Raw genomic sequence first — 25,580 nt, forward strand, 5'->3', positions numbered from 1 at the left:
GCACGTGGGATCCTCCCAGACCGGGGCGCGAACCCCGTTTCTCTGCATCGGCAGGCGGACGCGCAACCGCTGCGCCACCAGGGAAGCCCCATAATCTTTCTTTCTTAATCTTGAAGAGATCTTCTGGGAACTGATATCTTTCATGGTGAAGAAACTATTATCTCAATCAAGTTCAACCATTCCTTTGGTTTCGTTTATCTTCTTTTTCTAGTTAAATTCAAATAACATTTATATTGTACACATTTTATGTTTTTTGAAAAACAGCATGTGTAGCACAATTCCATTTCTTCCTAGGGATTATTTCCCTACCAATGCCCGTCCAGCCTTCAACATGTGAGTGGGCAGGAAGAGATGTCTGGCTTGATGATTTCTGGACGTTGGGACTTTGAAGGGGTTTACTGCTTTTTTTCTTTGTACTTTCCTATATTGCTTGAATTTCTGAAAACGAATATATGTATTTTCTATTTTTAAAAACTGTCATTACTCTTGAGAATCACAGAAAAAAAGAAAACCACCACATATTAAGCATCTACTCTGTGACAGGGGCTGTGCTAAATTCTATCATATACACAATCTCACTTAATCCTCACATACCCATATGGTGAGAATTACTGTATGCCCATTTTAAAGATAAGGAGATGAGGCTCACAGAGGAGGTAACAGCCTCAGCTGTGTGACCCAACGAGACCACGCAGAGGCGATGCCCGGTACAGCTCCATCGACGGCACTTCCACTAGGATGTGACAGCAGGGGCCCCACACCACCAACCCCACACACAGCCCTGCCCCAGCCAGGCCAGAAGTGCAAAATCTGGTTGGAGTAGATCTCACGGCATTTCACACAGACCTAACCAGATCATACGGTGAATAAAGCGAGTGGCCCTTGGCTCCCGGCCTAGTATGCTTTCCAGAGGGAAGCAAAAAGCAAAGGACTTCCTTAAAGGATCTCTTGGTTAGTAAAAGCCCATCACTGGATCTTTCCCAAAAGACCATCTTTACTGTTTTGTTTTGTTTTGTTTTGGCCGCATTGGGTCTTCGTCGCTGCGTGCGGCCCTTCTCTAGTCGTGGTGAGCGGGGGCTACTCTTCGTCGCGGTGTGCGGGCTTCTCACTGCGGTGGCTTCTCTTGCTGCGGAGCATGGGCTCTAGGCACACGGGCTTCAGTAGTTGCAGCATGCGGGCTCAGCAGTTGCGGCACGTGGGCCCTAGGGTGCGTGGGCTTCAGTAGTTGCGGCACACGGGCTTAGCTGCTCTGCGGCATGTAGGATCTTCCCAGACCAGGGATCGAACCCATGTCCCCTGCATTGGCAGAAGGATTCTTAACCACTGCACCACCAGGGAATTCCCAAGACTATCTTTAAAATAAGCCAAATCCAGATAGACTTGAGGAGTCAGTGAGAAAAATTAATCAGGGGACTGTCTCAGAAATCTGAAAGCAAAGTCATGAGATCTGGACCCAGGGAACATCAGAGCCAGTAGAGAAAACAGGACTGATAGGCAATTCCTTGAAAAGGAGTAAGGACAACCAGAAAAGAGAAGAGTGGGCAAGGCAAGGAAAGCGAGATGTTCTAAGAATCGCCAAATAGAAAGAGTATCAAGGACAGAAAAGAGCAGAACCCTTCAAACTCTCCTCAAAAACACCAGATCAAATCTAGTAAGGCACTCTCCTGAATAAAGTTCCAGAACCAAGTCTCCACAAATGTTTGGCACAAAAACAATTCAACCCCATCAGACAATTAGCTCCTCTGACCGGCCCCGACTTTTCCAGTGGGACATAATCTCCCTTACTTCTCCCTGAGAGGGCACAGCTAAGTTGCTGTGAAAGTTAATCAAGCAATAGTAATAATCCCAAGAAACAGTCTGAAAACACAGCATCACAGTAACTACAATTGAGATAGGACAGTCTCGCTAAGCAATGAGTTGCAAGGGAACAGTGACTCTATAGCTGGACTTCTAGCCTAGGAGAGTCAGAGGGGGCACCACCCAAAGCTCGGGGAAGGGGACTTTAGGCCTAGGCTGGGGGGGTGAAGGGGCACGTTTTCCAGTTGGTGGGAAACTTACATCCATCTTGGAAACGAGGAGCAGCTGCTGTTTGATGCGCAGGAAGACGGAATCAAAAGCCAGCTGGTGGGCCTGCTGGTTAAGCCGAGTCAGAGCCGCTCGAGACGCCGACAGCAGGTTGTGGTTACTCGACCCTTTTTCCTAAGACAAGGAAATGCAGAAGGCAGGTAGTTATGCCCTGAATCCAACCAAGGTATTAGCTAAGCGTTTTGAAATGCCACTGAAAGGAAAATAGTAAGAGGGTTCTCTACTACAGTGGTTTCCAAACCTGGCTGTGCCCCAGGTCCCCCTGGAGAGCACGCTGAGTTACAGATACCCAGGGTCTACCACAGAACTACTGAATCTGGATCCAGGGGGGTTCTGGAGCCCAGGAAACTATTGATATAGTTTTCATTCACTTTCCCAGGTGACTCTGATGCATTTAAGCTAATATAAGCTCATGGATTGGTAGTTTAGGAAAAATTAACCTGTGACTGTCCCTCAGGGATAGAGGAAGAAGGAAAAAATGATCAGAAGTGTCATGTAGAAACAAGAGTGATAGACAGAGCCCTGATTCCCAGTGAGGTCAGGTCAATTATACTCGGCTGTACACCAGAGTACGCACCACCTGTGTGAGTCCCGAGGTATTCCAAACAGCCTGAGAAAATACAGACGTGGAAAATGTAACCTTAGTTTTGCTATTATAAATGAACTGATTACAACAAACAGACACAAATCAGATCAGCAATAAAGATAAACAGAGTTGCTTTAACGTAATCACAGAAGCACGGATGAATGAACTTGCAGAATGGCTTCAAGAAGTGTTTGTCAAGCTCAAATGCAGCCAGTTGGTGGGTCAAGGTACAGAGGGATGGGGGAGACCCTGGGAGGGCAACGCTGAGGCCTCAGACACATCCGGAGGCACACTGTGCAGTCACCTCCAGAGCTCGTGGCCCATCAGGATAATTTCAGATTGAATTTGGTGCTATGGGAACAGCTGTACCTCCTTGGCTTATCACCAAGAGAGTGAGGTTCAAATCAGACTGGGGGTGGGGGGTGGCTCTGGAAAGGAGGCCGCGGCCCTAAGAACCCTGAGGCCATTCCCAGGGAGCGTGTGTCTCATTCCATTTGTCGGGAGGTTCCCCCGTCCCTGGACCCCAAGAGGCCCAAAGCTCAAAGTCAAGGGCCATTTTATGGTAGACAAACGAAGAGTTTAAGCCAAAGGAACAGCCAGGAGGGAACGCTGATTCCCACGTCGTCGTGTTGCCACATGGAAGAACCTGCACTCGAGGGGCGCTCCTGGCTCCTCCCCACCTTGCTCCTCCCCTGGCTCCTGGGTTGGGGTCCACCTTCCCAGGTTCTGCCCACGCCCAGGCAGTACAGGAGTTCCGGTCCTCTCTCAGCCACTCCGTACGGGGGTGCTGTGCCCGCGTGGGGGCCCGGGGCCGTCCAGCTCCGCCCACCCTGCTGACGGGCCTAACTCTGGAGAGAACAGCGAGCTCCCGCGGCTGCAGATCGAGAGCCACACTCTCCAGCCTACCTCTTGTCAGTAATAAAGCTCCATTTATCCAACTCCTCCTGCAGCTGTGTTTCAATTGGTTCGACCCCAGTTTAGATGATTAGCTTCTTAAAACCCCAACATAAACGAGACAGAGAGGTGGGAGGGCATGCCACAGCCCAGGGCCCACACACAGGGGCAGAAAGCCTGGGTTAGGGAAAGGGTGAGTGACAAGGGAAAAGTTTTCATTTGCAAGAATGCCATCAGTCAGGTCTCATACCTTGAGGGTATAGAGTATTTCCATTAAACTGCCATATTCGGCAGGGCTGTCTTTCTGAAGGTAATTATATTCTTGCCATGGGTTCCTGGCAGAGCTCTTCTTGTCTGTCAAGATGCTATCCTGAAAACCGGTCAGGCTCCGAGGGCTGTAGGACTCAGAGAGATACTTCCCAGCTGTGGACAAAATCCTGTAATGAAAGTAATGACCATTATGCCCTGAGCTATTTGTATGGAATTTTCTTCTTGGAGCATTCAGACTGCTCCTTACTAAATCCCAGGATATCCTCATGAGGCAGACTGATTTAGGGTCCATTTTATAAGGAAATGGAGACGACCTTGATCCTTTAGGAGGGAGCTGGACCTCAGGTGCACAATAAACACCAGGTGTTATTATTTCCTATTTAACACTCACTCTAACAGAATATGCCATCTTCCTAATATAATGCACAGCCTACAGGGCAGCCGCCAATTCACTACAATCTGGGAATACTGTGCACTTTCTATATATGAGCTGTATTAGCATCACTCTTTGGAATAGTCAAAGCTAGGGGAGCCACCAGCACCACAGTCAGAGGCACGAGACACGACAGTGTCCCTGGAGAAGAGTGACAGCAGCTCGCTGCACACCTCTACACACAGGACTCACTCTCTCGCACACGCTGGGCTCGTGTGGTGTTTGTGTTCATCGGCACCATGAAGTTGACTTCTGAGGTTTAGAGAGATCTACTGAGAGAACCTCGTGCTTTCCTGAGAAAGAACAATGCCTGGAGGAGGTGCTATGGGATGCTCAACCTCTGGCGCTGCTTGGGGAGCAGGATCTCTGTCTCCAACGAGGATGACCTCCCTTGACGGATGCTGAAAATCCTCTCTGTTTCTTCCTTAGCCCAACCTCACCATTCAGCCTATACATTTAAATGTGTACAGAATTATACAAACCTGTGTAGCCAGAAGACTAGACACTGTAGTACATCCCAACCGTGCCTAATTCCCCAATGCCTCCTTTACCATAATTTCTTATAAAAAAGGTCACTTTGGACATGGCAGCCTGTAGGCACTCACTTCTTCAAAAACAAATCCCATGAGCTTGTCAAGAAATGCCTGTACTTGCAAACAAATCCTGGGGACAGGACTTTCCTCAGGAACCACTGCTGACACAAGTAGCCACCTGCCTCTGCCACTAAGGTCAAGTTACAGTTTTCCCTGTTGGTTATGCCTACCGGTAATTTTGGTTGCGTCTCTTCTCTGTGAAACTGTGGCCTGTCCCTGCCGCTGCCTTATTTCCAAGTCTTCACTATTTCTTGTCTGGATCATAGTTGCCTTCCCTTCCACACTCCATTTAATCTGTCCTCCTAAGGGTTACTGGAATGATCTTTCCAAAATGCAAATCTGATTTTGTCTTTTTCCCAAAGATCCTTCAGTGCTCCCCAAGATAAAACTAAAAATGCCTAGGCATGGCCCCGAGTGCCCTCCATCGCTGGAGCCCCCGTATCCTTACAAACATTCCCGCTACCATGCCAACCGCCCCCAGCCCACACACCATGCTTCACGCCCTTGCGTGGCTTGCTCGCACGCTCCCGTGATCTGAAATGCTCTCCCCTCCTTGGTGCACCTGGAAAAATCCTACTCCTTCTTCAAGGACCTGTCCCAGGGGCATCTCCTCTGCCCAATCTTTCCCCCCAGGCACTCAGTCTTCTAACTTCACCAGCCTTCACCTCTCTTACACACTAGATGGTGAGGCTAAACCACAGAGTGGTCTTCATCTCTGAATTCCCAGCACTTAGCACAGTGCCAGGCACATAGCAGGTGCTCCATAATTATTCTTTGACTAACAGGTGACCCTGGGTTTGATGAGCAGGAAGTTGACAGCTGAGCTTTCGTTTCTGCCCTCCGGGAAGTCAGCTCTCCTTCTTGGGGTTACTGCAATACGTGTCTCAGTCTCAGGCTGCCAGGGGCAAGTGGCATCAGTCTGCCATCCAAGCTGAAGAAAAACAGTTATGTTGGGAATGTTTTGAGTATTAAAGATTATAGTTTAAAGGACTTCCCTGGTGGCGCAGTGGTTAGGAGTCCTCCTGCCAATGCAGGAGACACGCGTTTGAGCCCTGGTCCGGGAAGATCCCACATACCGCGGAGCAACTAAGCCCGTGAGCCACAACTACTGAGCCTGCGCTCTAGAGCCCGTGAGCCGCAACTGCTGAGCCTGCGTGCCACAAATACTGAAGCCTGCGCGCCTAGAGCCCGTGCTCCGCAACAAGAGAAGCCACCGCAGTGAGAAGCCCGCACACCGCAATGAAGAGTAGCCTCTGCTTGCCACAACTAGAGAAAGCCCGCGCACAGCAACGAAGACCCAGTGCAGCCAAAAATTAATTAATTAATTTTTTAAAAAATTATACTTTAAAATGTCACAATAGTGTGCTCTACAATAAAAACCAAATCTAATATTTTTAAATGTTGGAATAAATGTAGCTCCAACCCTAAGGACCTAATGGAATTTTTCCCTAGCCTCCTCTTCATCCAGTCACCATCAGATGACCTCATCATTAGAATCTGATTTCCCATTATATGTATTTCCTATTATTGAGAACTAAACCATACCAAAATGAACACTTGATTTCCTCATTCATTAAGAAACATTTTCTCAGGAGTTCCCTGGTGGCGCAGTGGTTAAGAATCCGCCTGCCAATGCAGGGGACACGGTTTGATCCCTGGTCCAGGAAGATCCCACGTGCCACAGAGCTACTAAGCCCGTGCACCACAACTACTGAGCCTGCCTTCTAGAGCCCGCGAGCCACAACTACTGAGCTCACATGCTGCAACTACGGAAGCTCGTGCGCCTAGAGGCCGTGCTCCACAACAAGAGAAGCCACTGCAATGAGAAGCCCACGCACCGCAACGAACAGTAGCCCCCCTCGCCGCAACTAGAGAAAGCCCACGCGCAGCAACGAAGACCCAACGCAGCCAAAAATAAAGGAAAAAAAAAAAAAAAGAAACGTTCTCTCATCATTGCAATGGGCTCTAAGCCAGGTCTTGGCGATATCAGATGATTAAACATAGAGCTTGCCCTCAGAAGCTCAGAGATTAACAGGAGAGTCCATTATGTGCCAGTGCTGTGCTACCTGCTGAGCCAGGAGAAGGCAGTGCGTATGAGCAGAGGAGGGAGGGACTAACATCCCAATTCCATCTCCTTCCTCAACTCATCTCCTTTTCTGGAAAAGTTGCTGCCCACTCCTCAGCCATAGGAACCTGGACATTTATTTTGGATTCCCCAAACCTCACTGTCCCACTGAACTGTCCCACTAAAACCTTGTCCTAATGAAAATACCACTGTTCCAAAAATAAGTGGTGGGCACCATAAAAGTATAGAGGAACCATAGCAATCTCCCCGTATGTCACCCAAGTACAAGAGAAATCCCTTGGGTGACACCCAACTCAACCTTGCTTTACTCGCCCCACTAATCACAAAACGATCCCTGTCTGCAAACAGGTAAGGATCTTAAAAGCCCAGTACCCAATGTCACTCTTGTCGCTGAAGTAATCTGCAGTGTTTCGAGCTACTGCCTCTGCCACCCGAGGGGAGTGGTCCTAAGTTGCAGTCTGGGTCTGCCAGTGAAACTGACAGGGAGATAAGATAAGCTTTATAGGTGGCAGCCACACGCATGGGCTCCCTGATGGGAACAGAGATGATGACTGTTACTCTTTTCCCTTTCCAGGCTCAGTGCTTCCAGAATGACGTCACCTCTTAAAAAGGCTCCCTCGGATACACCCAATCTGTTCTCATCTCACACCAAAGCTCGGGCCAGGCTCTCAGCCTCTCTGGGCTGCAAAATGCAGTTAGAGGGGCTCACCCTTTACCTGTCATGCCCCCATTCACCTTCTTAACCAGATCCTTCCTTACCCTTTAGAAGGTAATACCCATCTTCATTAAAAGATTAAGGCAAGTCTATACGTTCTGATATGGAAAGACGTCTGATATATATGCAGAGAAACCCAAGTCTGAGGACAGACACTCATCTGTGAGGAAGGACAGTGTGGAGGTGATACTCACACACTCGGGATGACTCAGCTGATGTCCAGGTTCAGATCACTGCCTCTTAGTTGCATCACCTCAGACACAGCTCTTTCCACAGATAATTTCCTTTACTTAAAAAGTTACTACCGGTGCCAAATTCTATGCCTCAATGTCTCTTCATGTGTAAAAACGGGGGTAAGAATAGCACCTATCCCTCTGGATGCCCTGGGAGGATTAAGGAATTAATTCATGTAAAGCCTTTTATGGCAGAGCTCAACAAATGTGATGGGGGCAGGGGGGCTGTTAACGTTTCTTCTCAAGAAACGTTTTTGGGGTGAGTAGATTTTCAGTTTTTAATACTTTGTACACTCGCGAACTTTTAATTGTTGAGCTGGGCCCAGGCTGTAATTACCACCGTAATTAAGAAACTAATAAGCTACATGCCTTTCTTTTAAATATATAAATGTCAAATTTTCACCTTTTCTTAGGGGCCTTCCGTGAACCCAGACCTACTCACCCTTCCGCCATAGGCTCCCCTCACCGTGTGTGTGTGTGTGTGTGTGTGTGTGTGTGTGTCTGTGTCTGTCTGTACGCACACACGTGCATATAAACATAAGCATAAGTGTGTGTGGGAGTGGGGGGGGAGGAAGGGGGCGTTTACTTCATCATTTATATTATTTATACACACTCCGCTGTATGCCTGTGGTGCTCTGGTTCTATTCATTCCAAGAAGTCACATGAGCTCTATGCTGGGCTGTTTGGGAGTTATGAACTGCAACAGCTGCCCATTCCAAGCCGCCCCCGCACTCCTGGCCCCCGCAAGGCTTTCCCCATAATGAGAACCATGCTGAAAAATCTTGGGACTTGAAGGCAACCCATGGGTTCAGAAATGAAAGGAGACAAAGAGTGGTGAGGAGAAGAAATGACCAACTCAGAGCCCTGACCCTGCGGCTGGTCTGATGACCCTCCCCAGCAGCTCAGCCCTACCGCCCACCCAGTCCCACCCAGTCCCGAGGCCTCAGCTTCCTTTTCACTTTGTACCACTGCCAGAAATTCCCTCCTGCAGAGATGACTTTAGGACAACAAAGAGTTATCCCAGAAAGAGGTGAAGGGACTGCTGCTAGGCCCTAACACCGCTGTAGGAAACAGACTTCTTCCCCTGAATTCCTGCAGAACAGAGAAAGCAGCTGCACCAAGGCAATCAGAGATTCCGCTGAAGAAGTGAGGGCATTTGGGAAGCCTGAAGCCCTTGGAGGGAAAAGCAGGTCCCAATGGGGTCACTTCGGGGCAGTGTAAAAGCCCTGGCAGGTATCAGAATGGAGAGGGGGCAGGAGGGACTTTCCTAGGCCTGACCCCAGAAATCCTCCTTTGACACACACACCGGCTTCCGCAGCACAGAATCCTACTGCAGAACCCAGAAGGCAGGCTGGCCGGATTCATCCCGATTCTGTGGGCTGGCCCCGGGGACCTCGCCACCGCCTATAACTTTCCATTCCCAATAACTGACTTGCAAACATGCAGTGGGAGCCCTGCCCACTCATAATTTGGAGACAACATGTACTGCTTCCTCATTTAGGCTGAAACTTCCACATCTAACTAAAATTATGTGCCAAGGAGGTCAGAGCCTTGCTCCTTTTAGGTGCTCAATAAATGCGGAATGGTGACAGTACCGACACCTCGTACCCTAGGTACAGAGAGTCCTCAAGCTCTGTGGCTTCAGACTGTGCTGCGTGCTCTATCAAGGTTTTCCCCAGCTGAGAGCCCAGGGACTGGCCCACAGCCCTCTCCTACCTGTTGGCTAGTTGCTGCTCCAAGTCCCCGCAATGCCGAAGGAGCTCTCCACAGGTAGCTATTATCCTAAACAAAACCAAAAGCACTTCAAGTATCTGGAATGCAGACAGGACAAACATTGTCCCATTCATAAAAATTCTAACTATTCACCCCTTTTGGTGGTATGCTGGGCTGTGGGAAAGCAGTTAACCATTTGAGGGCCCACCTGAAATGTTCCATTCATTAGTAATTCATGTAAAAGGGAAATGCTGGTCCCTTCTAATATCCTCCTGTCATGGGTCTCTCTGCTATGAATCACAATTCTATCCAACATGATCTCAAATAATTTTACATTTCCAAAAATACTGAGGTTGCTTTTGGGCTCTGTCCTTAAGAAAATGGGTTGGAGGGAATTCCCTGGAGGTCCCATGGTTAAGACTCCACGCTTCCACTGCAGGGAGCACGGGTTCGATCCTTGGTCAGGGAACTAGGATCCCACAAGCTGCACGGCGTGGCCAAAAAAGCAAAACAAACAGAACAAAACAAAACAAACAAATAAAATGGGTTGGAAACTCTCTGTATCTAAAATTTAAAAACCAAAATTCATTAATATTTGTGAGCTGCCTGCTATTTGCCAGGCATAGAAAACTGTTTTGATCTTAGAATTGTTTCTCTCTGATCACATGAAAGGCAGATGAAGATTAATCCATTTGTTTCTCAGAGATAAGCCTGAATGATCATTTCTGTGTTTAATAATCCTTTAATTTTCAAGTAATTTTATGCTAGGCCTCAAACTCCAGCTACTGAGTCCTTCAACACCAAACTATAATGTCAGGACAAATCCAAGGATTAAAAACATCTTAGGTCTAGTTAACTTTTAACTTTCTCTAAAAGTGTCTATCATCACCAGGATATCTAGGCATTCCATCATAAGAAAGGTTTATGAGAAAGTGAAATATTCCACTCACGTCAGTTACAAGAGAACAACCTTGCGCATAATATTTTCTGGTGTACCAAGCTGCTGCAGCTGATAAGGGATATTAGCATCTAGAACATTAAATTTCATCAAAAAAAAAAAAGTTCAGATCAGAGCCCATGAGGAGACACTCCAAATGGTCCTGGGAGGCCCCAGGTTTACCCTGATTAAAGACAGCTTTTGGAGGGTCTGGATCTGCACTGAGACCCACATGTGCCATGGGCACTCTGTACATACCACCTAGGCCGGGGGTCAGGCAAGAAATGTAAGTGGGGGGAGAGCAGCTTGCCTTTTCAGAACGTATGCCTGCAAAGAATGGTTGGAAGGAAAAGAAGTTTCTAGATCGCTTTTTATCTCAGGCTGATAGTACAGCTGTTAGACCTTATAGGAGTGGGAGAACCACAGCACAACAGAGAACATACACCTAGTCAACCGAGGCTTTGGGTCACATAGCCTTGGGACGATGCAGACCCAGCGCTTCCAGAGCTTCCGTCTTTTGTTTTGTTTTTTTTTGGGCCGCGCCGTGCAGCATTCGGAATCTTAGTTGCCCGCCCAGGGATCGAACCCGTGTCCCCTGCAGTGGAAGTGCGGAGTCCTAACCACTGGACTGCCAGGGCATTCCCTCAGGCTGGACACATCAAGGGCCAAACTCCTCAGGCCACTGCCAATCACACTCCCACCAGACCTCAGGGCTTAGGGCAACAGGGTGTCTACCTAGTGGCCCACAGGTCACACAGGCTACGCCAGAATCTGTCTGTCAACAACGACTTGGGAGGGTCACCTCAAGGCCTTTCATGGAACTCTTACACGGCTCTTTTCAGGCCAAATAGCATTGACTTCCCATTTAGTTTTGTGGCACAGATCCAGAAACAGGATCCAAACAGCGGTGCATTTTCTAAAATAAAAGCTCTAACTTATTTTATGTTTGTAGAAACTATAGGCTAAGCGGAAAAAAAAAAATCTCAAACCAAACATAAAAAAACTTAAGTCACCAAAAGAGATGAGTTCATAAAGAACTTTTAAAAATATTTTAAGAGCAAGAGGGGTCTTTTTGGTGTTTGTTTGGTTTGGCTTATTTTTTTTGTTTATCGGCTTGTTTTCAGAGTCTAGAGTATTTGCTTTAAAAAAAAGGGGGGGGGTGCGCAGTGAAAGAGAGAAAAAAAAGAACGCCTTACACACACATTTATCATTTTTATATACTATATTATGCATGTTTACCCCCACTTTACCTAATGGAATTCTGAAAAGCCGCCCAATCTTCTTGAAAAAGGGAGTTGAGAGGAATATCATCCAGCCTATACTTCTTTCGTATTGAGTGGAGAGTACTGGTGAAATCAGACACATACCTATGGAGAAAGAGAAAAATGACAGCGGTATCATCATAAACTCCTCAGACCTAGAGACACCTGGAATTATACAGCTTTGGACAAACTGCTAATGACCTTGAGAGCACCTTCAGAGGCTATCCTACCAAGGGTTGTCACTACTTATAAAGCTCTGACCACAAAAAGGTCTCCTCTATGTGGCAAGACTGTCTTTCTCACCCAGCAGAGCGGCTTTAACAGATGCTCAAGATGAGGGGGGAAGGGGATGGCCACTAAGACCAAGACTCTGTGACCAACCAGGTGAGAGATGATGCTGGTTAATTACTCCCTCATCCTAACAGGGGCATTTCTTTGGAAGCTGATTCAAAGAACTGTTTTAAAACGTCATGGTCCCACTATAATACCCAACTGTCACCTAGGATACCACAAGGCAGTTCACTGATATCCAGGGTACTTCTGTAGCATTCAAATCCTTGAATTTAGATTAAACAGCCAAGCTCCATGGCAGGCAAGAGCCCGACTTCGAGGGTACAGGAGCACGAAACTGGACTCAAAACTGAAAACCCTCCCTCACAGACTGCTGTCTGCTCCCACCTATACCACATACTTTCCTTCACAGCACTTAACACAAGTCTAACTAAATAGCTTATTTAATGTATGTGTTTAATGTTTATTGCTGTCATCAGACTAGAAGCTCTGGGAGAATAGGGACTGTCCATTTGTACATCATAATTGTATCCCCAGGAATTAACACAGACCTGGGCATAAAGGAGACATCCAGAAATAGGTCCTGAGTCAAGGACAGACCTGCACTGCAAGTACCTAGGTGTCTTTGGGCCTCAGTTTCCTCATCTTTAAAATGGACTTAATGATGACTTCTGTACTGCCCCACAGAGCTGTCATGATGATAAAACAAAATGAAACGAATGAAATAGCAGACACAAAAGCTGCCTGAAAAGTATAAAATGAAAGCTGATGTGCAGTGGTATCGTTTTTATGTATAGTACTCCCTGGGTAGCCATGAGGGACTGATTTCAGGATTGGCCCCCCTCCTCCCCCAAAGATACCAAAATCCATGGATGCTCAAGTTTTTTACATAAAATGGCATAGTATTTGCATAGAACCTAGGCACATTTTCCCATACACTTTAAATCACCTCTAGATTACTTATAATACCGAACACAACATAAATGTTATGTAAATAATTGTAAATACAATGTAAATGCTACATAAAGAGTTGCCAGCATGCAGCAAATTCACGTTTTGCTTTCTGGTACTTTCTGGAAATTTTTTTTCTGAAATGTTTTTGATCCACAGTTGGTTGAACCCACAGATAAGGAACGCTGGATACAGAGGGCCAGCTGTAGAGTTCTTGGAACATGAACACATAAGTCCTTGGGAGGGTGTGGTAAGGAGGACAGGGGTGGATGGTCACGTGCTCCATAAGGAACGCTGGATACAGAGGGCCAGCTGTAGAGTTCTTGGAACATGAACACATAAGTCCTTGGGAGGGTGTGGTAAGGAGGACAGGGGTGGATGGGAGCCAACAGGCTCCCTAAAACCCACGACACCTGCATACATCACAAGAAGTCTCGCTTCTCTCCCTTCCCAAGCCATGAGCTCTAGTGAGGACAGTGGACTGTGATGACCCAGGGCACAGCTCTGAAGAGTAAGTCTGTGTGGTGGAGAGAAAGGCCATTCACAGAAGCAAGTGGAAGGAACTGCTGCGGGCCGCTCCCCTGAGGGACAAACGCCGCTGCTGCTCCCTTCACACAGGGCTGAAAAGCTACGAAGCCACGGACAGCACCTTCCCTTTGCACCCAGAGAGGTGACAGCTTTCCTTGGGGGAGGGGGAGGGCCCTCAGGACACACTGACAGGGAGCTGTTGAAGAACGTTTTAATTGTGCTTTAGCTGAAGGACGTTAAACAAGAACACCCCGTCCAACGAGGCACGAGCTCCACAGAACCTCTCGACAGAGTCCCCAGAACAGTGAGAAGCCGCCGAGCACTGAGGCGGGGCCAGGGGGAGGTAGGGGGGTGATTGCTTAGCCATAGCGGGGCTCACACGTGATGTGTGTATCACATCACATTTTTATGGCATTTGTACCAAAACCTTCTGACTCTCTCACAATACACGTTTCCAAGTGTCTCTACCATGTAAGAGCTGCTGCACTAGGTGCTTTAATTATACGCTTGCACTCAGTATTCACAACCACCATGGAAAGGAGATATTATCACCATCAGTTTACCCAAATAAAAGATACCACGACTCAGAAAGGCACACTAACCCACCCAAGGTCCCAGCCAGTAAGTGCCCGAGACAGGATCTGAGCCCAGGTGGCTACAACTCCAGGGCCCAGGCTCCGTCACAGCTGTAACACCCCTCACCCTGCAACACCCCATCAGCAGCTATATTCTACAGCTTCAGCAGAGTCCAAGTTAGGCCAGTCTCCGCCCGCTCTGCCTGCGTCCTCCATCCTCCCTACCCCCGCCTTCCTGAACACCATCCCCAAACCCTCCCCACTCCTGAACAAGGTCCCGCTTGAACCCTGGGCAAGTTAGCATCATCCTCATTTCCCTAATTTTATAAACATCAGCTGTCTTGGTAGCTTCAAAACCTTCCCTTCTAGAGCAGGTGACCTGGTTTCATCATATGTCCTCTTGTACAGTTTGAATTTTTAACATGGATTTGTATTACTTTTTAAAACGAAGTAATTGAAGTAACCAACAGAAGAACTAAAAGTGAAAATATCGCCAACAAGAGCTGGGAGGAGAGGGGATAAGAGACAGCACCAGCCTCCAGGAGGCTCAGTTCCTCACCTTCCAGAGTTGCGTCAAGACATAATAGTTAAAGGTGATAAACAAAAAAAGCTTCTTTAAAGTCTGGAGAGAAGAATGAGAAGACTCAAAGCAAAATGTTTAAAACTTGTGACTCCTGAGGACTGCCTAAGGATGCACAGGAAAGAAGGAAGACTTTCACCTTTTTACACCTTTTCATATTTAAATATATATGTATTTCTAGAAGCATTACTCTTTTAATTTTATAATAAAATTTTCAGATCTCAAAAAAAATTATTTTATCCACAAGATCCCAGCTGGTGGCAAAGAGAGAAAGAGATAAATTTTATTTGATTAAACTTGCTGCTGATGTTTCTCTTCCTGGGGCACATGTCTGGGCTCACCTGGCTCCCCCTGTCTTACACGGGGGACGTGATCTCGCAGCCCTCAGTGCCTTCCTGTGAGCCACCCTGGAAGGTGCAGACCACCCATGGCAGTGACCAACGGTACTGGGTCCAAGGACCCTCGGAGCTCACAGTGGTATGCTCAGCATTTCTGGAATGACAAGAGCTCCCTAAACTTACGGCAGCAAAAGAGCATTCAGTTCAATATGAGGAGTTTCTTGAAACTCGTGGCAACTTCATTCTAGAACAAGATTTCTTGGAGAGCCTAAGAATGTATTTGTCTATAAGCTAGAGACTAAAGCATCTAACCTCCTGAGAGCCCTTACGTCTCAATTACACAGGTCAGAGAATCCAGCCTTATATTGATTTCTTTTTCTTTTTTCTAAGTAAACTTAATTTTGGTTTCCCCTTCTTTCTTTCTTTTAACAGCTCTATTGCGATTTAATTCACATACCACACAATTCAAAGGTTTTTAGGGTAGTCACAAAAACCAGTTGTGCAACCACCACCCCAATCAACTTTAGAACAATTTTCATCATCCCGAAAAGAAAGCCCATAACTTTTAGCAGTCATCCCTCATCTCCTCCAAATACTCCCCTCTCCCCAGCACTAGGCAGCCACTCATCTATTTTCTGTCTCTACAGATTTGCCTGTTCTGGACATCTCATATAGATGGAATCATATAACGTGTGGTATTTTGTAACTGGCTTCTTTCACGTAGCATGATTTTATATATTTTTTATTTTATATTTTTAATTACATTTTAAATATAAATTAATTTATATTTTTAATTTTTTAAAAAATCAGAAAATAACAAATAAAGCTAAATCCCCTATGACCAACACTTTAGTCCCTCCCCATCTCCCCAAAGACAACCAGTGTTTTGAGTTTGTTGCCTAACCTTCCACATCACGGCTCAGCAAACTTTTTCTGTTAAGGTCCAGGTATTTTAGGCTTTGAGAGTCACAAGGTCTCTGTCCTAACTACTCAACTCTAACTTGATAGTGAGGATCTACAGGCCATAGGTAAGTGAATGGGCATGGTGGCGTTCCAATATAGCTTTTACAAAAACTTTTACAAAAATGGACTTGGCTCATGAGCTAGAGTTTGCTGACCTCTACGCTATAGGAATATATAATGCATTTTAAAGTGACAAAAAAAGATCTAGAATGGGAATTGGCACTCTTGGTTTTCTGTAAATAAAGTTTTAATGGAACACAGTCACATCCACTCATGTTATGTGTTGTCTCTGGCTGCTTTTCTACTACTAGGGCAGTGCACTACGAAAGTCTCTGTTGACTGTAAGGCCCTCAAAGCCTAAAACACATACCATCCAGCACTTGGCAGAAAAAATTTGCCGAACCCTGCTACAGAAAATATACTCTATTTTTTGTATATTCTTTTCACACACTGCATGAGACTATAAAGTATTCTGCAACCTTTCATTCATTCAGCAGTATGTTTTGAGATCTATCCATGTTGTTATGTATAGATCTAATTAACACCTTAACTGCCACATAGGGAACTCCCCTCATATGAATATACCGTATCTTATTTGGCCATTTCCAAATGGATGGACATTCAGGTTGCTTCAAATGCTCCACCATTACAAACGTGCCACAGTGTTCTTAACATCCTTAAGAACACCCCCTTGGGCTCAGGTGCAAGTGCCTCTCCCGCGTTCATGGCAGGAATACAGGACACACTCATTTTTAATTGGGAGAGACATCATTCTCCAATGAGGCTGGCCCTGACCCCACTCCCCCAACCTTACTTGGCAAAGAGGGATTTCAGGGCTGTCAGCAGGCCACAGGTCCCCAGGCCGTTGGTAAATGTGATGCATCTGTCAATGGCTGCAGAAGCAAGGCCAAAGAGCTTGTTCACAGAGTGGCTCAGCTCCTGCACACAGTCAATGACTTCCCCACGCTCCTGGTCAGCAAACAGAGATTAAAAAAAACTGCCTCAGACTGAAGAACAAATGAACAGACAACGTTAAGATGGGGAGAGCTCCAAACCTCCTCATTCATAGTAAAATCACTTAGGTGCAACAGAAATGCAGTCCCAAACTGTGACAGCTCTTTAAGAGCCTGACCTAGGGAAGAACAGTCTAAGTGGTCAGTGAGATCACAGAAATAAACTCCTGGCTAAAAAGCATGGTCAAATCCTTATATTCGTCTTTATATTTTTCATCTCTTTCCTCTTTTTCTGTGATTTAAGATGGCATCTCTCCCTCTGGCTCTCAAGCTAGGATTTGAATTCTCCATACCACACGCTCCAAAAGAATGCAGTGAAAGGAAAATGTTTCCTTCAGGAGCAAGAACATAACTGAGCGGAACAGACTTTCTAGGTACGTACTTAGAAAACGGAAAAGCGGCGGGAGGCGGCAGGTTTTAACTACTGTAAGATCTATCCTTAAATGTCAACTCACATCATGCTAGGCAACCTTAACATTTACAATGGAAGTTCCCCTCTGGTGCCCACCTGGTGAACCTGGCCCTAGAGTACTGTCCATGAATACTCAGCTCCTGTGTCCATTTGCATATGCTGCCTTAAACAAAAGACTGTGTGCTAATGACTGAATCAGGGGGATAATCAACTTACTCCCCAGAAGATTTAAGCCTCTAAGTTTTGCTAGAGGATTTTAAATAAAAAACTGGTAGCATATCTGTGGTCTCATTTTACATTTGGATTACAAGAGCCCAGGAAGCACTCAGAGCCCAGTGTTTGCACATCAGTTCCCACTCTTTGCATTCCTAATGCCACCTCACACCTTCTCTGATGCATCCCACCCACCCCCAACCCTAGGAGCCTGGCAAACAGAATGATTCCCGAATGGCCACTGCCGGTATTATGCCATTACCAGAGGCACCGCGCTGATCTGGAGGAGGAGGCTCTTCTCTTCCATGTCACCATACTTCAGCTGGTAGGGCCTGTACGGACCATACACAGCATCCACCAGCTCCACGACTTTCACCAGGGTTTGCTCATCTTCAGGGAATCAGAAATTAAATGCAATAATGAACAAAGAATTGGAAATAAATTGCTGAAAAACAACAGGTGAAAGGACCTCCACTGGAACTTTTCCTATTGCATCTTCGGGGTGACTACTTCCTGTTCATCTGCTTTTACCATTCATGGAAGCTGAAGCAATCACATCAGTAAATCTTTTGATAAATTTGAGCTTTGTGTATTATGTGCCTAAGGCACTATTAAAGATACCAATCCCCTTAATCCTACAACCCGTCAGAGTCAAGAACCTCTTCAAATGATAACCCTCCTCAGGGTCAAGCTCAAGAACTGCTACAGAGAAAAGGCTCTGCAGAAAGAACACTTTCCATCTGGAGCCCATACACTAGGCATTCCAAAAATTCCTATATTCAACTACATAAAAATTTTAATGTGCATATTCTATGGCACAGCAATTCAACTTCTAAGAATTATCTCTTCAGTTGGAATCCAAAATCTTTTCCATAGCCTACAAGGTTCTGCATCGTTTGACCTCCGGAGGTGAAAGAGGGTGGTAGTTAAGGGTGAAGGCGCTTCTATTGAAGCTCTGCTGCTTCCTAGTTAGGTGACTGTGTGCATATGACTTAACTTTTCAGTGTCTGTTTCCTCAACTATAAAATGAAATTAATAATGGCATCAATTTTATAAGGCTTAACTGGAGATTATGTAAAATAGTATGTGTCTAGCATGTGTAAGCATTTAATAAAGGCCAGCTACTTTTATTTTTACTTCTATAGACTCAGCCTCCTTCACAATTCCGTGAGCCTCTAGCCTTCTCTCAGCTCCTCAAAAGCTCCCCTCTGGCCACCTGCTACTACTTCTGTCTGAAAGGACCTTGTTCTTCCCTATCCCTCTTCATCTGGTTAACTCCTATTCTTCCTTCAGTACTCACTAAGTTCAAGTCTGCTAGTCTCAATCATCTTTATTTGCTTAAAACCATTTTGCTTTTCTCCTAGAACCATTCTGCTATTCTTCAAAGTACTCATCTCACTTTGTAATTATACACTCATTAGTGTGACTATTTGGTTATTTCCCACTGGAATATACATTGTATGAGAGCAGGGACTGTGTCTGGTTTTGCTTAGCATAGCGTCCTCAGCATCCAGCACTCTAGAACTAGTCCATTTGTAGTTGAATAAATAAATTAAATATATTTTGACCTATCCATAATAGGGTCATGAAAAATAACTGTATGTGTATATAACACACACACACACACCCCACATGCGCACACACACACACACACACACACACACACACGCACACACTCACACACTGTTGATGAGAACCAGAATTTTCACTGTAGGAGAAAAGAGATGCAACTGAGAACAGCAAGAGGTAAAAATCTATTGGTGTTGCATTTGATTTGGAAGTTATCGGTATAAACTGGTAATTTAAAAAACTATGTATTTCCTAGCTCTGTCCACAAAGGGCATAGGAAGTAATAATAGCCCAGCAACAATAAGCACCCCTGGTGCCAGATCTTGGTTTCTAAATACCATTTCCCATGAGAAGAAACCAAGCTCCTCGAGAAAATGGCTGATTCCAGGTCTGAGGCAGAGAAAGTACAAAGTGTTCCTGGAACAGTTTGTGCCAAAAAACAGTAAAGCACTCAAAGGCTGATAGGGACGTGTCAAAATGATACAGGAGCCAGCCTGAAGGGGCAACCACGGACCAAATTTGAAATAATTCGAGCATCAAAATGAATAATGAAAATAATGGATCATAATACAATGAATAAAAAAAAAGAATCCAGGGCTTCCCTGGTGGCGCAGTGGTTGAGAGTCCGCCTGTCGATGCAGGGGACACGAAAAAAAAAAAAAAAAAAAAAAGAATCCAATGAGTTCATAGTGATATTAAAGAGAAAGAAAAATCTCCTCTTCACAAAAGTATGCCAGCAAGGGACTTCTCTGGTGGCGCAGTGGTTAAGAATCTGCCTGACAATGTAGGGGACACAGGTTCGAGTCCTGGTCTGGGAAGATCCCACATGCAGTGGAGCAACTAAGCCCGTGCGCCACAACTACCGAGCCCATGTGCCACAACTACTGAAGCCTGCGCTCCTAGAGCCCGTGCTCCGCAGCAAGAGAAGCCACCGCAATGAGAAGTCTGCACACCACAACGAAGAGTAGCCTCCACTCACCGCAACTAGAAAAAGCCCGTGCGCAGCAATGAAGACCCAACGTAGCCAAAAATAAATAAATAAATAAATAATTTATTTTTTAAAAAAAAGAATGCCAGCTAATACATGTAAAAGGAATGAGAGAATTAGAATATTACCATTTTATAATCAGCAATGTAAAAGTTTATTCAGACAAGGATTACCAATGGATGCTAAAGTCACTAGGTAAATATTTCTTAAGGAACAGTATATTCCTATGGGCTCAAAATATCACGCCACAGATACTTATTAATTACAAAGAGGAAAAGGTAACTTTACAATGGAGTGATCTGGCAGGTACAACTACCAAGTGATTAATCCAACCCATCACCAATAATTGGACATTATGTGTCTCCTGATGTGATGCCATAGGAAGTACACATCATCACCAATGTAGTATTCTTACTAAAAATGTTTAATCTAAATCTAATCACAAGGAAACAATTAGATAATTACAGAATATGGGACATTCTACAGGAAAACTACCCTGTATGCTTCAAAGACGTCAATGTCATGAAAGACAAAAGATGAGATGACTGTTTTAGATTAAAAGAGATTAAAGAGACAGGACAATCAAAGACAATGCATGTACACTGACTGGATTTTAATGGGAGGTAGGGAAACGGCTATAAAGACTTTTGTGGAACTGGGAAAATTTGTGTTTTGGATGACAATATTGAATCAATATAAAATGGGGGGTGATAATGATAATAAAATATTCTATTAAAAACATTTAAGTACACACTCATATACAAAATTTGCATGTGTATATAATCCAAAATACTGTTTCTGGACAGTTGGTTGAGCATGATCTTTTTCCTTCCTTGTATTTTCTGGTTTTTTCTATACTGAATACATATTGCTTGTTAACTATAAAGTCAAGAAATTATTTAACTTTTTGACTTTCTATTGCATAACCTTTTATATATTTTGAATTATACTATGTACATTATTAATTATTAAAATGGAAAAGTGTTAAAGGCAAACCAGAAAGTTAGGAAATATATCTGCAATATACTTGATAATGAGAAAAAAAATCCTTACTATATAAGAATATTTAGGGAATATACACCAAATTTTTAACAGTGGCTATTTCTAGCAAGCGGGATTATAGGAGACTTTCATTTTGTGTTACAGATAGCTATATCATGAATTTTTATAACAATACTTTGTTGCTTTTTATAATATATTTAATAATATATTGCTTTAAATAAATTGCTCTTATAAATTAACCAGAAATAGATTAAACCCTCAAACAGAAAAAGAAGCAAAAGAATAAGCAATTCAAGAGAAAAATATAACTTTTTATAATATAATTTTCAAACTGGCTAGTAATCAAAGACATGAAAATTAAAATAATATATCATTAACTGTCTAAGAACCTGGCAAGGGAAAAAAAAGATAGAGCCTAGTGCTGGCGAGGGCATGCGGCAACGAGCAGCCTCATTTACTACAGATGGACGTGAAAACAGGTAGAAACTTTCTAAAGAGCAAAATGTGACAAACATCTTTAAATTTTTCATTTATCAGCAATTGTAATTTTCAAACTTATCCCAAGGAATAATCCAAAATTAATACGTAAGATTGTTAATAATAGTTTTATTTATAATAGCAGATTTAAAAATTAAAGTAAGCCACAGTTATCAAGTGGTCATTAAAAACCATGTCTTAGGAAAATATTTAATAACATGAAAAATGCTCATTATATTAATTTGAGCCAAAAAGAGAATATAAGATCATATAAACTAATATTTTGGGACTTCCCTGGTGGCGCAGCGGTTAAGAATCTGCCTGCCAATGCAGGGAACACAGGTTCAATCCCTGGTCCAGAAAGATCCCACATGCCACAGAACAACTAAGCCCGTGTGCCACAACTACTGAACCTGAGCTCTACAGCCCGCGAGCCACAACTACTGAAGCTCGCGTGCCTAGAGCCCATGCTATGCAACAAGAGAAGCCACTGCAATGAGAAGCTCACACACCGCAATGAAGGGTAGCCCCTGCTAGCCACAACTAGAGAGAGCCCGTGTGCAGCAATGAAGACCCAATGCAGCCAAAAATAAATAAATAAAATTTTTTTCAAAAACTAATATTTTTAAATATGTATGTGCATATATATTTATATATGCATATATTTATATATGCATATATTTTATATTTATTTATGAAAATGTATAATTATATTTGAATTACTGGGAGGAAATAAAATGTTCCCATGGCCTTCTCTGAGTCATGAGATTATGGATCATTTTTACTCTTTTATTTTTATTTTTGTGTGTGTTTCCAAAGCATTTTTAAATTAAAAAATACGTATACTTTTTTGAAAACCTCAGTAGGAATCATTAAAAATCTAAACTTCCATGGCTGACTAACAAAGCATTTTCTGTATCTGATTCTTCAGAGGGTGGTTCTCTCTTCTTCAATAATGTCCATCACCAGTGAGAGAAAAGCAACCTGCTCCTTGCCCTGCCTTCATTCCACTCTGCTCCACAGGACGCTCAGCCTACGTACTCTTCAGCCACTAGGACCACAGCATCCAGGTCCCTTGGAGGCCACATCCACCATGCCTATCCCACAACCAGGGCCTGACCAGTTAGTGTGCCAAAAACACCGATGAGTCATCAGGAACTCCAACAATAAACACACTCCCAGGAATGTACGAGGTAATTACACACAAAGGTAATTAAAGAGAATAACTATTAAGTAAACCAAGTCGGTGACACACAGCAGCCAAACGGCAGAAGCAGGCCTTCCTGAAGCGATTTCCTGATTTGACGGTAGCATTCATGATGAAGTCTGTATGACTGAAAAGTTTATGATGCTTTTAACCTAGATGGGAAACAGCTGGGGAAATGCAACACACCAGGCATTGTTTGCCCAAATGGGAAGGAGTGCTTTGCTCTCAGATGGCAGCTGGGGAAAGCCCATTTTCCTTATAGCCACCCTTAGTCCTAATGCAGCACCCCTGCCCTTAAAAACTTGCTGTTGTCCTATCAAAAAGCTCCTCTAATCCATTTGTTCTCTTAAACTTACCTTTTAGGTTGACTTACCCAAGGTTCTGTGATGCCTTGAAAGGAAGAGGACACTACCCTCCCAAGTGTAACTCACTGCCAACTCGTTGCCACTAATGTCTACCTGCCTCTTACATTCTAAGCCCCTGCAGAAGTGTCTATCACTTCCCCAGAGTGTGTAAACCACCTAGGCAGCACTGGAGCTAGGCAACAATATATTAAGCAACAATTATTTCCATAATGGCAATGTTTTCATGGAAAAGGTTTTCATATCTGTTGAGAAGGAAAACACTGATCCCTTGCATTTCTGTAAAATCAGTCACCAGAAAAGGCAAGCAAACCCAGGCCCCAGAAGCTTCAAAAAGAGCAAGTAAAAACAAGCCCGTGAGCTGGGAGGAAGGATGTTTACCTGCATGGGGGAGCAGGGCCATCTCCAATCCCTTGGCGAAGTGGGTGGTGGCGTCGTAGAACTCCAGCAGCTTGACGAGCTCCAGCTCGGGCCCTGCCCTCTCCACACTGGAGCTGAGGCAGATGGGCAGAGAGGGCACCAGGGCCCCCAGGGTCTGAATCAGCAGCACAGTCACCACCTCGTGGGGGTTCCTGAAAACCTGCAGGGGGAGAGAGGTATCTGTGTTAGCACACTGGAGCAGATCTTCTAAAGAAGCAGGCTCCTGGACTGCTCAAAGGGTTCCTTCCAAGCTGGAAAGCGGTCTAGTCAAGAGCCCCAAGCTTTCCTCAGCACCCATGTGAACATGCTCAGAAAGCCAAGTAAACTAGCAAGCCTTGCATCCTGTCCAGGACAATTGGCTACTTTCTGTCTATTGCTGGCCCTGCCCTCCGCTCACCTCCTGCTGTGCGGCCCAGTTTCTAACAGGCCATGGACCCTGGGGTTGGGGACCCCTGTTTTAAGTACAGATTTACTTAGTCAAATGTGAAACAAGATATAAGACTGTTCTTATGCAACACTAAGGTCAAAATAAGTGTAAGTTTAAAAATTATAAAATCAATCAATTCACATTTTTATTAGAAAATATCTTGAAATGAAGGAAAATGGAAACCAAAACTTATGGATACAGCAAAAGCAGTGCAAAGGGGAAAATTTATAGCTGCAAATGCACACATTAAAAAAGCAGAAATATCTCAAATCAATAACTTAACTGTACACATTTAGGAACTAGAAAAAGAAGAAACTAAACCCAAAGCTAGTAGAAGAAAGGATATAATAAAGATTAGAGCAGAGGTAAATGAAATAGAAAACAGAAAATCAATAAAGAAAATCAACAAAATCATTAGTTAGTTCTTTTAAAAGATTAACAAAATGGCAAACCTTTTACCTAGACTGACCAAAAAAAAAAAAGAGATTAGATTCAAATTACTAAAATCACGTATGAAGGTTGGGACATTTACTACCAATTTTATAGAAATAAAAGGGATTATAAGAGAATATTATGAACAGTTGTATGCTAACAAACTGGATAACCTAGATGAAATGGACAAAAAATTCCTACAAATATTATTTACCAAAAGTGACTTCAGAAAATCTGTATAGACCTATAACTAGTAAGGAGACTGAATCAGTAATCAAAAACCTCCCAATAAAGAAAAAACGAGAACCAAATGACGTCACTGGTAAATTCTACCAAACTTTAAAAGAATTAATACCAATCCTTCTCAAACTCTTCCCAAAAAATTGGAGAGGAGGGAGCATGTTATATTCTGAATTGTGTCTCCCCAAAATTCATAGATTGAAGTCCAAATCCCCCAGTACCTCAGAATGTGACTATATTTGGACGTAAGGTCTTTAAAGAGGCAATTAATATAAAATAAGGTCATCTGGGTGGGCCCTAATCCAATCTGACCAGTGTTCTTATACAAGAGGAGATTAGGACACAGGCACACATAAAGGAAAGACACAGGGAAAAGACTGCCATCTGCAAGCCAAGGAAAGAAGCCTCAGAAGAAATCAACCCGGGCAACACCTTGACTTTGGGCTTCTAGACTCCAGAACGAATTTCTATTCTTTAAACCACCTACTCCATGGTACTTTGTTATCGCAACCCTAGCAAACTAATATAGAACACTTCCTAATTCATTCTATGAGGGCGTCATTAACCTGATACCAAAGCCAGGCAAATACTAAAAGAAAAGAAAAGAAAATTATAGACCAATATCTCTTATAAATACACATACAAAAATACTCAACAGGGCTTCCCTGGTGGCGCAGTGGTTGCGCGTCCGCCTGCCGATGCAGGGGAACCGGGTTCGCGCCCTGGTCTGGGAGGATTCCACAAGCCGCGGAGCGGCTGGGCCCGTGAGCCATGGCCGCTGGGCC

General features: G+C 44.3%; 1 protein-coding gene across 3 annotated transcripts in view; it reads right to left on the reverse strand.

Annotated features, from left to right (window-relative positions):
- Nucleotides 1-25,580, reverse strand: part of COG7 (component of oligomeric golgi complex 7) — a 78,227-nt gene that overhangs the window by 29,084 nt on the left and 23,563 nt on the right. For all 3 annotated transcript variants that reach the window (XM_028498749.2, XM_007105657.4, XM_055090714.1), the window contains exons 7-13: nt 23,658-23,856; nt 17,934-18,061; nt 16,848-17,002; nt 11,796-11,912; nt 9,612-9,677; nt 3,816-4,002; nt 2,059-2,199 (exon numbers count right to left, since the gene is read on the reverse strand). In XM_028498749.2, the coding sequence (XP_028354550.1) occupies nt 2,059-2,199; nt 3,816-4,002; nt 9,612-9,677; nt 11,796-11,912; nt 16,848-17,002; nt 17,934-18,061; nt 23,658-23,856 (993 nt within the window). The remainder of the gene's footprint in view (nt 1-2,058; nt 2,200-3,815; nt 4,003-9,611; nt 9,678-11,795; nt 11,913-16,847; nt 17,003-17,933; nt 18,062-23,657; nt 23,857-25,580) is intronic.

Source organism: Physeter macrocephalus, chromosome 14 (assembly GCF_002837175.3).
Source record: "Physeter macrocephalus isolate SW-GA chromosome 14, ASM283717v5, whole genome shotgun sequence".
Classification (NCBI taxonomy): Eukaryota; Metazoa; Chordata; class Mammalia; order Artiodactyla; family Physeteridae; genus Physeter; species Physeter macrocephalus.